This window comes from Hirundo rustica, chromosome 7 (genome assembly GCF_015227805.2).
Source record: "Hirundo rustica isolate bHirRus1 chromosome 7, bHirRus1.pri.v3, whole genome shotgun sequence".
Classification (NCBI taxonomy): Eukaryota; Metazoa; Chordata; class Aves; order Passeriformes; family Hirundinidae; genus Hirundo; species Hirundo rustica.
The window spans coordinates 11010848-11026703 of NC_053456.1; the positions used below are offsets into that span (position 1 = coordinate 11010848).

The window sequence follows — 15856 nt, forward strand, 5'->3', positions numbered from 1 at the left end:
TTTTGCAATTCATGTGTTTTTTACATACTCAGTTCTCTCTCTGAACATCTGAACATCTTTCATTGTTTTATCCACAGTACCCAGCCATCAGCTTTTAACATCACACCAAACGTTTTCCTTCTCAGCTTAAAATGTTCCCAAGCTGATTTTCAGGTTAAGCAATACTTAGGGGGGGGGAACAAAAAAAAAACCAAAAAACAAAACCAAAACCAAACCAAACCAAACCAAAAAAACCCCCAAAAAATCCTCCCCCCCCCCCCCCCCAAAACAAACACCCCCTCCTAATTTAAAAAAAAAAAAAAAAAAAAACACAAAAACTTGCTGAAGTAATACCAGGACTGTGTGGTAGAATTCAAGGGTGGAAAAACCCAATCCGCAAAAAATATTTCTTTGGTAAGATCTTTTCTTATTGTTTACATATTATGCAAGCATAACTAGCAAAGAACCAGTGCTACTGCTTTTTTAAAGTAGCACGAAAGAGTAGTAATGCCTGCATACTCCCACCTCCTTCACACTAAGAGGCAAAAGAAAGTTAAGTGAACAAGTGATCCATATTCCCTAGCTGTACAAAACCAACACTGCTCCTGTACTTAATGAGGATTCCCAGATTCAGGATATGCTGATGGAATAATTGAATTGTCTGGTTTGTGGGATTTTTAAGAAGGAATCTGTTTCTATCACATATTCATAAAGTGCATGTATACAGCAGACAATCATCTAACTGCAGAAAAGGTACAAGGCTACTTTGAAACATGGACTGGAAGAGACTACATGAAAAAAGGCATTTTGCACAAATTCATCTGTCTCACGGCATGATCACGTACATTCAAAATGAGAAAATGAACTAATTATTGAACATTTGCATACAAATTACTTATTTGGGGGGGGTTAAGGCATAGCTCCTTGTGTGATCTTAGGCCAGTTTCTGAACCTCGCTAAATCTCTGGTTCCTTATTTGCAAAGCAGATTAATATTAATTATGCAGGATGAGGTGAGATTAAATTAACTTGAGCTTGTAAAGGGCTTTCTGATCTTCAGATACAATACAGAAGAAAGACAAGAAAAATCCATTTAAGAAGCAAAGAAGCATGTAAACCCACGGCCACACAACAAACATTTGGTTTATCAACTTCATACAGAAAATTTGTACCAACATTTCTTTGTTGTAGTAGCAGCAGCAAAAATTATATTAGCAGAAAGAAAAAAATATGTATATTAAAATTAATTAATTCACTTACTTCTTCCTAATTTCTACGTCTGAAACTGGAACACACCTCAGGCCAGCTCCCAATACCATGAGGGATGATGTTAGTAGCACTGTTACCCTCAGACCTAAGATGAAAAAACAACAGTATTTTACAAGTTAAATCAGTAATGTTGCAAAAGAAACATCGCTTAAATATATATACATATATATGTGCATTTGCAAGCAGTCTCACAGAAATAACACATATTTCTTTCAAATCATAAGCACTTTGGTGCTGATATAAATTCCCGATACATTATGAAATCCTGAGTTATTTTCTACACTTACACTCCAGAATTACAAAGGCTTACTCTTGGCATCGTAACGCACAGGAGCGTACCTAAAATCTTTACAGACATTCTTGAAAGTGAAAAGTGGTAATAGAAGTATCATCAAAATGTACAATATTCCCTCCAGAACTAAAGGCATCGGCGAACACGCCCTACTGTGTTATCTGAAATCTAAGCAAATGCAAAGAAAAATCTGGACTTGTTCATTCTTCTCCAACCACTTAATGAGCACAGCACTGTTATTGTTTTCTTTCATAATGCAGATATGCATTTCATCCCAAAGAAACAACCATTTATTCAGGGGGGAAAAAAAGTGAGAGTATTTTTTTGCAGTCCTTGCAATTAGGGGAGATTTTTGTTGCTCTCAGCTCAAATTGTCAGAGGCTGTAAATATTGTACATTAGAAAAAAGCCACAATTGACTGATTCCTTGAATGTGTTTTTTCCTCATTCAATTTTCAACTGAGAAGCGCTTAGATTAGAAACAACCTTATCTTTGTGCTGCAATTCCTTTTGCCAGCAGTTTGTTTGCTGCTGTTAAGGTGTTTCCATCAGCAGCAGAGAATAGTGACGGCTGAGGGCTTTAAGCTCCAGAATCTTGCAAAATATCACAATCATAAATACTGGCAATTAAAAACCACAGGGAGAATCTGCATCTGTGAAGCTGTAAATTTTGAAACAATTTCACAGCAACAAATAGGAAAATAAAGGGCTTCCATGTTCTTAGCAGAATATAATAAAAACTATTAATGCTAACAAACGTGTAATACCTCTAACATTTAGGTAAAACTAGTAATTACCCAAAATACAGGTGGTAAAAGAACCTGTCCTATGATAAGTCATCTATCAAACAACTTTGATTCTTTCTAAAGCTGCCTATTTTCAGAGGAGTGCTCCCTCTCTTAGTGACTCCTGTAATCAGTACAATTCAAGCAATAGTTGCTCTAAATATTTTGTCTCCACGTATTATTATACTAAAACGTGATTTTCTGGGTGAGACATCATTTTGCTCATATTTTGAGAGCTCTAAGTGAACTGCATTCATGGCTATGCAACTCCTGGTGCTGGACACTGCACAAACCAAACCAAAGACACGTTTCTCTTACCAGTCAGCGTAGCCCAAGACAACCCAAACAAAAATAAGTAAGTTAAGTCACAGGTTTTCTGAAATGGAAGTGAGACTTCCTTTGGCTTTAAGCCACTGACACAAGGAGTGCCGGCTGCAGTGACGTGACTCTGAAGGACACCTCACATCCCTAACGCCCTGGAGAAATATCATCAGCCAAAATATTTCTTTCCTGGTAGGACTTCCCAATGGCTCTCCCAGCTTAGCTCCTTGACTCTGTGCTCAACCAGCAAATGTTGCTGTTAAACTGGTTTTTCAAGTGGGTACAGAGAGCCCTAAATGAACGCCCATTTAATACGGCTGTTCAAAACCACGTTCCTTTGTTTGCAGGGCCACCATGAGTCTTCATGCGACATTTAACTCCACATCACCATACTGCCTGTGCTGTGCTGGGGGCAATTATGCATATTTGGATTGCATACATGATGCTTTTGCCTTTTCTTTTTGGAAATTAATCTTTGTTAGCACTGCTTTTGTGTACAATGAAAATTTGTATGCAGTAGATGGAAAATTGAAATACAGTTCTTTTATCTGAAAAACCTGAAGCTTTCCATTAGGAAATGCTATCAAAATTTTTCAGGAAAGCTCTAGTAATGTACACACCACCTTATTTTCCATGCAAACTAGGCTCTTTTTGAACTACATTTAACGAAACACAGTACATTTTGCCTTTCAAGAGACACAAGGAAGGTGCTGATCATGGGGCCTGCTTGAAGTGTAAGCCAGGGGCAAGCCCAGAACACAGCTGTACATGAGAAACAGAAATTTAACTTCAAATCACCACAATACACAAAGTGAGTTTCCATATTAAAAACTCCTATTTGATTTCTAATTTTTAAGAAAATCCCTAAGCCAAAATATATACCAACCAAGAAAGTTTTAAATTAAATCTGCACAAAAATTTCCTTAAAAAAAAAAACCCCAAGATGCAATTTGGTGAAAAATTAATTAGATGCTGAAGTTTGCCTCCAGCCAAATTCAGGCTTATCTTTAATGTTAACCTCACATGTCAGATAATTTTAAAGTAAAATTTTCTGTTAGAGCTTCACAATTGTGTATGCCTGATCTCTCCATTCTTTGAAGTCCTAAACTTGAATACTATTTACTGGAAGGTATCCCTTTAAAATGTTTTGATTGCCCAGATTATTTTTTGTCCTTTTTTTCTGTGTCCACCATAACACATAAACACAGCCCTGAAAATTCCTTTGTTAATGCTGCATGTTGAAAATGATGACACCAAAGTGAACAAAAGACTGTCAGACAAGACAGTCTCATAGCAGACATTTTCTTTGCTCATTACACAATATAGTTTTCCTGCCTAAGCCCCTCACCCTATTATTTTACTTTACATTTTAACTCTTTTTAATCTTTGTTGGAAGCCACTTTTTTTATTTATTTCAGTAATTTTGTTTTGAATGCTGCAAATGTTGTTACACTGAATTTGACATCTTGTATTGCTCTAAAAGGTGCACCCCAGAGTGGTTAAGATAGCAACCATGCATCATGGGGACTATAATCCAAAGTAACCAACCAAGCTTGAAAAACAGCCTGTGAACCTTGCAGAAAATTATGTCTCTACTTTAAAAGATCTGAGTAATTCACTCAACCAAGAGATTTTGTGTAGATGTAATTAACTTCATTAATTCTACCCTGTAAATGCAAGCAGTAATTGGATGGAGGGAGGAGGGTACAGCTTCTCAAAATCCATCATTCAGTTTCTATCCCTTTCTGTCGGAGGTTTCTGACACATGGCTGGAAGGGGAAGAAATTCCTTTAAACAAGATTTTTTGTCAGTGGTTAAGTTTTGTGTTGTTTACACCTTAGCTGCTCCTTCCCGTCCTGCCCTTGCAGGAGGTTTCTGGGCCCCACAGGTGACAGTGGCTCATGAGCAAACTGTGGCCTCCTTCAGAACAGCCAAACCTCATTGACAGCAACAGCAAAGTCCAAGCAAGCAGCAGAAATTGAGTCAGCAATAAAAAAGACATATTAATTATCATTTATGAGTGTAACAGTCAATACTGTTCAACTGTTTAACCCTCCTGTGGCTCATAACACCATCTGCTTTATGATTTCAGCAGTCAATGCTGCATTTGCTGTTTCGTATTTCTTTTTAAAACAACTGTCTCCAAACTCTGGCCACTACTACAGATATAACACACTCTCAAGCCACAATCCCCCACCATCCACAGCCCAGCAGAAAGCACAAGCAGAACCCCACAATGCTGGAACATGGGGGAAGCAGCTGCCAGCGGCACTCAGTTGCTCAACTCCCTCACAGCAACATCCAGGATGTGGGTGCTGATCCCTCACAGCTCCAGCATGCCTTACTTTTGAGATGCTTTACAAAGTATATGAAAAGAAAATGCATTCCCCCACCCCCCACATTACTGGTGTGTAACCCAATGAGTGAATTACAATGCTCGGTTTCTTAATAAACTTAACAAAAGACGTTGTTGTCCGCATTCCAGCAATTTATGTATTAGAGATTGTCATTCACAAAGAGAATGTGATTAACTCATTCCTGTGCATCCCCCACCTGAGCCCAGCACAGCAGCTCCCTTGGTTCCCCACACTGCTACAGAGACCCGCAAGCAGCCTCTTCTAGCTCAGAGCATCACACACACAGCAGAGGTTGGTTGAGTTTGGTTTCCCCCTTCCAATGAAGCATTCATCCTAGGGGAAATCCCAGCTGGATGAGCAGAACACACATGTTTTCACCTTTCTCCTTTTTCTTTAACAGAAGTTTGGCCAGAGGAAAGGCTGCTGGTTTCAGCCCTTCCCCTGGCACAGCAGCAGTGATTTCCCTCATGCAGCTCACACGCCCTGCTCTTAGATGCAGTAACACTTGAGGGATTTCCTAACTTCCCCTGCAGATACTAAAATCAGTTCTCACCAATACCAAGTGCAACAAGGCTCTGAGTAGAGCCAAGTGACATCAGCCTCCTGCACTTTTTCATAGTTTTGAAAGACCAGGCTGAAACCACGAGTGGTCCCTTCTGACGCTCAACTGAGAGCATTTGCTTAACTTCCCTATGACTTTGACTAAAACATATCTAGCTAAGAGAAAATAGAACATAAAAGTTGGTCTTGGTCCACACACACCAGGAATTAAAAACCCACCAATTACAACAGCTGTTTTAACAATTCACTGTTAAATTGTGCTTTTCCTCCCAACTTAAAGCAAGTTCGAAGAAGTTCTTGTTTTGCCCTTCTTGACAAAACAAATCACAGTTCCTGCATGTTTCCTTCTATGAAATTTACCTATTAAAAACTTTTACAGTTAGGTTCAGTAAGTAAAGTATTGAGCCCTAAGTCTTCTACATTTCTTCTTTGGATATGGAACTGTTTTTATGTCTTATTAAAATGACCTCTTTATTGCTCAAGCATTATTTTTTAAATGGGTTTCTTTACTGGATACCAATTCTCTGTTTCGTTCTCCCTTCCTAATATATGCTTATACATTTAGTTATAATTTTATAAAGGCTTAATTAAATAGCTCCCTTTATCAGGGAATCCTGAAAGCACTGCACACACACACCATCCTCTAGAAATCTTCGTATTTTTAATGTAATTCTAGCAAAATTATACTAATGGTTGCAACATTTACTCTCATAATATCAATTATCTTTGCCATGATTAAAAAAAAAAAATTAAAATTTTTTTGCTTTCTACTAAACTTGCATTGTGCCTGCTCTCTGCCAAATTGATGACAGTCATTAAGAAGGATAAGTGGCAATCCTCTTTCAGAAAAGGCATCCTTGCATCAAGCAATACAATTTTCCAAAGTAAAGAACCTTTTCATTGATGTAAATAGACTTCATAGCTGAGATGTGGTCTCAGTCTTTCTGCTAACACATGGAATAAACTTGAGAAGTCAGTATATTGGGCCTGCCTTGGATTCCACAAAGACACTTGATTGCAGAATAGCATAAATTCTGTCTGGAAACTCAATGGAAAATAAATACATTCTCAAGAAAAGCATCAATAAAAACTGGGAACCAAATACAAGCACTGTATGCAAGCGCGAACAACTACCAGGTCATACGTAACTCATCCAAAATTACAAATTCACATTTAATTCTGAGGTGGAAGGGATCCACAAGGATTGAGTTCAGCTCTTCAGTGAATGGCCCATACAGTGATTGAGCCCAGCACCATGGTGTTATCAGCACCAGTAACACCACGCTCTAATCCTAGTTTGATGGCCAAGATATCATTGGTGGTATTAATTGCTGCTTCTATCATTGGGTGCTATTAGGCACAACCTGGACCTCCCTTTCTCCCTGGGTACTTGATGCTGATGCTTCTGCTATTGCCCCATTTCAAACCTCTGGTTTTAAAATAAGCTGAAGCCAAGTGTTTCCATTCATTCCCCTGGCTCTATGTGGCACTGCCAAGACAGCATTCCAATTTCAACTGGAAAGATTTAGGACCTGAGTATCTTTTCTTTCTGATTGAAAATGAAGCTAACTCAATTTCAACATCCTGCAAGACAGGTGACAGCATCCTTCACGCATCAAAATGTAAGAACCAAGCTCTATCATACAGAACCTGTCTAAAACAAATTAAACCCAGAGCTACATTTCAACCCTCAGTCTTGTCTAGGGCACAAGATCTTTTCCTGTACTAATCCACTACACAGTCCAGTTCCACCTTTCAGTGGAGGGCTGCAGGGCAGATTCCACCTAACACTGCTCCAATTTCAGTCTGACATAAACAGTTGACAGACTGAGATGCCCAGATGAAATATGTACTAGAAACTTCTTGAAATGTAGACATCGGAAGTAATGATCTTCAGAGGGACAATTACTCTTTACAGTATCTTACAGCTTTTGCAACAGAACCTGTCAGCAATTGCTGCCCAGTTAACAGCAAGGCTATCAGCAGGAGTTTGACATTTCTATATAAATTGATTTACTTGCAAAATTTAGATTTGAGGAAGAAAAATGTATACAAGCACAAGCTGAAGTAAAATAGTTCCTGTGATTTGGACAAACTTTCTCATCGGGGGCAGAATTTCAGTAGAGCCAACTACTGACAGGGGGAACCCACAAGGAGTCCCTGTCAAATCAGGAAGACAGTGGGGTGCCAACAACCAGATCTGACCCAAAGAGAAAGTCATCTCTGTTGCTAGCACTTGTTGGACAGACATAGCAAGGCTGTGTGCAAACTGAAAGCATGAGGGCCAATACATGTTTCCTATTTCCAGTGTATCTCTCAGATGAAGAACACGCACTCTGCAAAAATATCATCACATGCATCCTTGTAAGCAGAATATTCCTCCCAAATTCTGAGGTTAGTTAAGACTATTGTAAAAAAACACAACATAACTCAGAGACTCAAAGCACAAAATTTAGGCAGTCAAGTGTTTCACAAAGACACTCATCTTGAGGGAAATAACTGAACACATATAACCACTAAAACAGATATGGAAGCTGACAGAACATAATCGTGAGAAACAAAACTAAACAGAATGCAACTGAGAGTTCTTATGACAATTGCACAACCACTCTGCCACTCCTGAGCTGCTGCATCTTTTCTTACGTGCACCCCAACTGTAAGGAAACAAAGACACTTAACTACACACTCTAATTGTATGGCTTGCTTCTGGTTTGTATTGTAAATACTGTTCCTGCTTTTAAGTTATTTTTATTTTTCTCCACACACAACCCTCCCCAACATTCATTAAAGCATATTAAAGTCCTTATTTTCCTGTTTACTATAGATAACAAGAACTTGACTGCACCTGTTAGAAAGAACAAGCTAAAACAACCACGTCAAGAGGCTGTAGGGTGCTTTTATCTCATTACTGTTTTTAATGTTATTTTATATAAAATTCTTTTAATATTACTGTGATATAATATGAAAGCACATAATCAATCTCTAAAAATAAGTCAAGGAAAGTATCACTTTATTCTCCTGCTCTCTACTCCTCTACACTTAGTTATTACAAACTTCATGACCCAAACTCTATAGAGTTGGCTCCACTACCACAGATTTAATCATGGTTGGTGACCCACGACACTTGTAAATACAAAGCAAGTATTTCAGAGTTTGTGCAGCAATTTAAAAGTCTGGTACTGTAAATCATATAGTCCTGTTTCTAAGAATTGAACAGGCATAATCTAAGCTTTCAGATATACAAAAAGGTAGCTTACAAGTAATGAAGCCTCCTTCCACATGGCAGTGAAGGATTTTGAAGCATCACAACAGTTCAACATCAACAATGGGGAAAAATGGAAAAATATGTAAATCAGAAATCTGCATTGCAAGTTTATACAAGTGTTGTAAATTCTATTCAGCAATCCAGAAATTGACATTTTGCCTGAACAGATAAACAAAGTGCTGAGCTGAATGGTATTTGCCTGAAGATCAAAATGATGATTTTAGAATCAGTTTTAGACTCTTCACTAGAATATCTCCTATTCTTTAATAACATGTTTCTTGGTTTCAAAGGAGACCAATTATTTTAGCCAAATACTGTTATTATACATTTTACTGCAGAAAGCATCCATTTTATCTGCAACTAATCCAAGTGCAATGAAGCTCTCTTAATGCTTGCAGAGCATCTCTGAGAGAAGAGAGCACTGGCCTGGGGCAGCAGGACCTGCATCTCTCAACATGCCTTATGAAACTGGGCAGGCCACTTCTCTTCTGCTTCCCCTTTCTTTTTCCCCTGCCCTCTGCCTTGTTTATTCAGGCTATGAACATAGGGAAACAGGAGCCAGTCTCACCATTAGCACTGAAGTCTGTTAAATCTTCACCTGAGGTGCAGATACAACAAAAAACAGCTATTTAAGTACTTCCTAAATCTGTGACATTAACCAACACTTGTATCAAGTGTTCTTTCTTCTTTCACCACAGGTAGCTGCTTTCTATTCTCAACACCAGTATCTAATAAAACATGAAAATTCAGGTGAGTCATTGAATCCATCTTTACCATTTGATAAAATTAAATCTACATAATGGCATGTGCTAGTGTGTACATAAAGAGAGATGCAGAGCAATTGACAAATATGCCCAGTAATGCAGCTGGGGGCTAAGCCTCCTCACTAATTCTGAAGCTAAAGAAAAGATGTCACTAACAAGTAAACAGAAAGTACACAAGAAGCCTTCACTCTAGCTCTCCTGAATGAACACCAACAACTCAAACACTTACAGCACCACACAAGGGGAGGGAAGCACTTTCTTTTCTCTTTCCACTCCTTTCAAAGACTCCCAATTGCACAGCAGGCTCAATTACCACACCACTAACTACAGAGCCTTACCTGTGCAACAGAGAGCAAAACCAACCCCTCTTACACACATCTACCAGGGAAGGAGTTCTGTTACCTTGATAGTACTTGCTCACACCACTCAGTGGTGCATGAAATGCTTCTTTTTAAGAAGTACAGAGGCATTTTGCTTTGCCTTAACAGAGTATCAAGAAGCAACCGTGCAGCAAGGATTGGCAGCTACATTAAATACTGCCTAGTGCATCCACTAAGCAGGACACTAAGTGCAAGGTTTCTCCTTTTTATTATCCCTGCTGAGAGTGGGGGAAATAAAGAGCTGCAAGAACTCCACTGATGTAATATCCATGCAGGTCTTGTGACTTATATGAAAGGTCACTAGAGTGAGCTTTCAAATTTTTTCTGTGTGAACAGTTTCAGTGTTACTTTAACATTAAAATGCATCACGCACTATTTAGGGTACACAGTTCATTCTAAAAGACTTATTTTGCAGCACTCTAATGAGTCCTAAACCCATTATATTTTTTAAGGGTTCTGATCAATTCTTTAGGTTCATGTGACTAATTAAAATTATAACACCACCACCTTTCTCAAGTATTTAAAAGGGATGGTTCGCATCAACAAATCAATAAGTAAACCAAAAAAGTTTCTAGTAGTGGCTATATTTGATGCCCTATATTCCAGAAAAACACCAGCATTCTTTGCAGAAAGCAGAAGACCTCTCACTTTCAAAACACGTCACTCCCTCTGGCTGAGTCACAGATCTCCAGCTCCAAAACCAGGAAAAATCTAAAAAACCCTCTCTACTAAAAATCTGCATGAGAAAGCTTAATTTACAGCTTTTGAGGAAGTTGGAGCATTGATCACAAGCTCCTGCAGCACAATTACAGCTACAGCACAGCTACAGAGCTACAATAGCACATGCACACGAGATGCATTAAAAAACCAAAATAACGGCAGGAAGTGATGGAAGAGCTCTGAATGTCACCACCAGGAGAAAGGCAGGGCAAGCCACAATTTCCCTAGCACTGGGAGTATACTATTTATAATATACAATAATATAATTGTAACTATAAAACTTCTTAAAGGTTTTTTTTTTTCAAGTCTTTGGTCATCTCAGTTAAGGCCACACCACGCTGGAAGAATTCAAATACTCTCCAAGAAAATTTCTAAAATAATGAAACAACTGCCAAAACATCATATCCTTTCAATTTATTTCTCCTCTTCTCAGCACTGACGATGGGTTTGGGGATTTGGGTGTTTTTAACCAAATATTTTATATAAACCAAGTATTTTTATCTGACAATGCCAGATTACAAATTTTCACAACAGGGAAAATTATTTCAGGACGTGTGTTACGCACTGTTATGTCAGTCTGAAAAGGCAAGCAAATACCCCTGTTTTACATGGCTCCTTTCCCACAAGCAAGGCATTTCTTACCAGAAGAAAAGAAAAAAAAGCACAGGTGAAAAATCAGCAACAAAGAAAATATCCAAACTTTATTAACAAGTAATGAACCTCATTTTTGTGTTTGCTTCAGACTTGTTTTTCACTCCTAAAACGTAACATGAAACTAACTCCTGAAAACAACATCTGCTGAAAATAATGAATAAAACTGATTTTGTTTATGCAGTTGTGTAATGCTTTTACTAGGATTCAGAAATCAGTAAAGTGGGGTTAGTTCAGCATTACCAAGTGAAAACAGTCTTTCTTTGTTCATACTTAGTTCCTTACGATAGGAAAAATAAATACGTTAATTCTTTGAAGAAAACCCTTAGTTTTCTTTAAAGGAAATAGATTCAGCTTTTGCAGAACAACAACTGATCTACTCTTTTTCTCTTTAACAGAATTCTAAACTAATAGCTTGGAATTATAAATACAGTATAAACATACAGCTACAAAATTAATGCAATACAACCTTCCTAAATACTTTACTACATCCATAATAAAAATCTATGAGAAAGCCCAGGGGACTTTGATAATAGAGAAATTATTGTTGTCATTCACATTATAAAAGTTCGTACCAGCTACCTTTATGCAGCATGGTTGCCACACTATTAAAAACTCCCAGAAGAAAGAAGACTAGCAAAATGTCAACGTTTTTAAAATGCAGCAAAGCAGTGCAAAACAAAACAGTAGTTTAGTCCTTTTTGCCCCATTCCACAAAGCTTTCCAGAAGGGGAGAGATACCAGCCAGAGGGGCCACATCCTCTTCTGCATGCCACTGGTGCCTCCATCACGAGGCCAGACATCCGTCACCACGAAAGCCACACAAGAAGGAACAGCCGCGCCGCTCTGCGTCAGCAGCGCCCCAGAGCCGCAGGGAGCAGGCGGCTGTGGCCCACCACACCTCAGGGGAGGCAGGGCTGATGGAAGGGCCCATTCACGCTCTGGCTACAACAGACAGTGCCAGGCAGAGTTCAGAGGTCTGGCTGTGAAGAGGCAAGAAGGTCAATTGTGTCCCAAGAGATTCCCAGCTCCCGGTTTTAAAAGTGCCTCTCAAGACAGTTCACAAAAGCCATGCTGCTGACCTCCACTGCTGTGCAGGTATCTGCCCCCTCCCTGTTTGCTGCTGGCTACTTCAGTCCCATTTCCTACTGCCCCTCTCAATATCCATTTCCCCGTGCCTCCTACTCAACTCGTTCCTCCACCTTTCCCATTCCCGGCACTTCTTGCGCTCTGGCTCCAGATCTTATTTCTGCACCTGTGCCTCCCATACTTCACCCACCACCTTGCTCCACACTCTCCTCTTCTCTCTCTCATCTATCCACAGGCTTTTCTCACTCCTTTGAGCTTCCTGCATCCAACCTCTCCTACTCCTCAACAACCAAGAGGAGGGAAGAACAGAGGAAAACAGGAGGACAAGATGGGCATACCACAAGACAGGTGAGGGAGGAAGTTGAGAAGAAGCAGTCAGAACTTGGGTCAAGAAAGAGTTATGAGGAGCAGTAAAAACATGTGAGCATACAACAAGGGAGGTATCAGTACACTGTAGTCAACTTCTAGAAGCTACTATTGACAATATATCTTCCTATCTGGACCTGTGTCCTGACCCAGTTCAGGGATGCTTCAGTGCTTTAACTCTGCTTGTATTAGCAGCTGCATAAGGAAATCAAAGGATCGTATTTTACACTGGTAAATTATTTCCCTATTTGTCAATTTCCCAACGTCAAGGTCTATCAAGTTACATACAGAATCACAGAATTGCTGGAGTTGGAAGGGGCCTCAGGAGATCCTCTAGTCCAACCCCTCTGCCAAGGCTGAGGGTCACCCAGAGCAGGTTACACAGGAACGCATCCAGACGAATTCTGAATGTCTCCAGTGAGACATGACTCCACAACCTCCCTGGGGGAGCATGTTCCAGTGCTCTGCCACCCACAAATGAAGTTCTTCCTCATGTTGAGGCGGAAATTCTTGTTTTTTAGCTTATGACTATCACCCCATGCTCACTGTGCTTGTATGTGCAGCGCACCAAAGCCTAAAAGCATTATCCCCAGATAACATGGCCATTGCCATTGTCACATGAGCTACATGCCAATACAATTACTTTACTTCCCACCATGGAAAAGTTCTTTCAAATCAAGCATTCAGCTTCCTGATATGCTTCACTATGTGGTGTTTAAACAGCTGCAAAGACCTGTGTGAAGAGTGCAAAGGGCACAGCAGCTGTGTAGGAGGGCAGCATAAAGAGAACACATGGAAACATGGCAGCAATCAGAGCTGGGGTGGAATCCCACCCAACAGAAAGACCTAGCTCCAGCGGAGGACATCTATCTGCAGCCACAATCGATGCTCTTCAACTCAAACTGGCCCAGCAGGAGATATAGGAAGCACTACTAAGAATCAAGCTAGCATTACTATGATGAACCATAGCAGCATCAAGTTAATACAACTCATCAGCTGGTAATTAAAGCTCTCTGTGTTGCTAATCACTGTGTTTCAAGTGGACTTCTGCAGCATGCCTGACTCCAAGGACGGTGGGCCAATCAATTCCCTAATGAGCCTGCACTTCTGGAAGCACATGCACAAACACTCTGCAAACATTCATGTAGCCACAGTATATAAAATTAAACAACAAAAGCCAAGTTTGGATCAGTCTTCCTTTTCAAAGAAAAAACTTTTGATGATATAGAAGAAAAGTATGTCTATACAAATATGTACACCAGCACTCATCAAAATAAATTTTGTAAAACCAAGCTGATCAAATACCTGCTCTAGTAGGATTTACCTATATTCAGCTCTCTAATTGCTTCTTTCATCTCTCTACATGAAAAGCAACACTTCATCTCATTTCTTCCAAGATTTGTTAGCTTAGGAAAATTAATCCCTTTCACAGGATTTGATAGGTGTGGATCAGTATCACTTACAAGATAATGAAATACACCTCATTAATACCACGCAGTAGATGTCTACAAGATGAGAGAGGCAGACTATAGTAAAGCGTATTTTCCTTCAAACTTCTTTTGTATTTGGTTCAAATGCACCAACCACTTGCGTTTTCACCAAATACATGCACCTTTAACTTCTCAGGAGTCAAGCCATTCCCCCCCCTGCTCCTTTCTTAGCTGAAGCCCTAAGTTCACATTTAACTTTCATTCAATCTGAAAGAGCTTCTTGCTGCTCTTGTTGGAGTTAAAACCTTTACCCTCTGTAAGGGACATTAAGGTCACAATAGCCTGAAAAACTTTTAAGATCACCAAAGGACTTTGCCCCCTATGGCAAACCGTATAAAGAAGCAACTGCTCATCTGTGACCACCAATCTCCCCATCCTGCCCCTCCCCCTTGGATACAATTCCGTGATTAGTTATGCAACCTGATGGGAACTTGAGATAAGATAAAGGTGGTACTATTTTCCAACTATCTCAGACTAGGAAGAAAAAAAACAAGCTGGGGGAGTACTGGTAATAAACACAAAGAATGCACACTGAAAGCCAACACAGCCACTGGGCTGAAAATCAGTTCTGACTGGGTCCAGCAGGAGGAGGTCACAGCCCACCCATTTAAGATGGGAAGCCCACCAATTCAAAAGAAGAGAAAGAGTGAGCAAGGGGCTAATTAGCTTTGGAAGAGAGAGACTCATTTAACCAATAGAATGAAGGAACTGTGTAGCCAAATGAGCACTGATTCTGTTTGCTAAAATGTATAAATGGTGAAAGTCTGGAGTGACCTCAGGACCCCCACCACTGAGAAGACAAGAAGAGGACCAAGGGGATGCTGTCTGGATCTGTGGGTGGTGATACCTTTCTACTTAAATCTGCCACTCCCTTTCTCCCTCTCTTTTTCTTATTTCTATCTCTCTCTACCTCACATTTACTGTTAAATAAAATCTGCACTACAGATTAGACATATGGTCTTGTTTGCACCTTAATTTGGGCAGAGGCATCTCTCTAATAATCATAATTACTGGATCCTAACAACGTAAATACTAAGTAGAATCAGTTGTTTATTCTGAGGCTACTCCCTAATCTCTGCATCACACTTTCTTTCTTACTCCCATTCTACTCACTTTTTTGAATCTCTACGTTTTCCCATGGGTATTTCTTGTAAGCTGTACTAACCTACCGAAGTCAGAATGCCTAAAAACTTCTTCTACTGTTGAAGTGTGTAAATCCTTCTGGCTTGATGCCACTGAGTTAGTCTTACAGCCTTACGCCAAGTCGTATCCTAGATGTTTTCAGCTAAGACTCATGCTTGAACTTAGCACGTGAATTATCAAGTTGATCATTTTGAAATATTGGGCATTCATCTTGCAGTCTTGCAGAATCTGAGGTAACAAAAGTCTGTTTCAAGATCACGACAAAAAGGAGACGAAAATGCATTTCTTTGCCAAAGGTGAAAATTTTCAGACTTTCAATGTTCACAAGTCACTTCTTTTGTCCTTCTGTTAAGCATCTGTGACATGACAGAACTATGAATACTTCCATCCAAAACTTGCACTTTCTTCTGAGTGCCACCATGGAAA

General features: G+C 39.6%; 1 protein-coding gene across 1 annotated transcript in view; it reads right to left on the bottom strand.

Moving 5' to 3' along the window:
• SLC49A4 (solute carrier family 49 member 4) overlaps positions 1–15856 on the bottom strand; it is a 70724-nt gene that overhangs the window by 49452 nt on the left and 5416 nt on the right. Inside the window, exon 2 of the mRNA XM_040069539.2 lies at positions 1239–1332. Coding sequence (XP_039925473.1) covers positions 1239–1332 — 94 coding nt within the window. The remainder of the gene's footprint in view (positions 1–1238; positions 1333–15856) is intronic.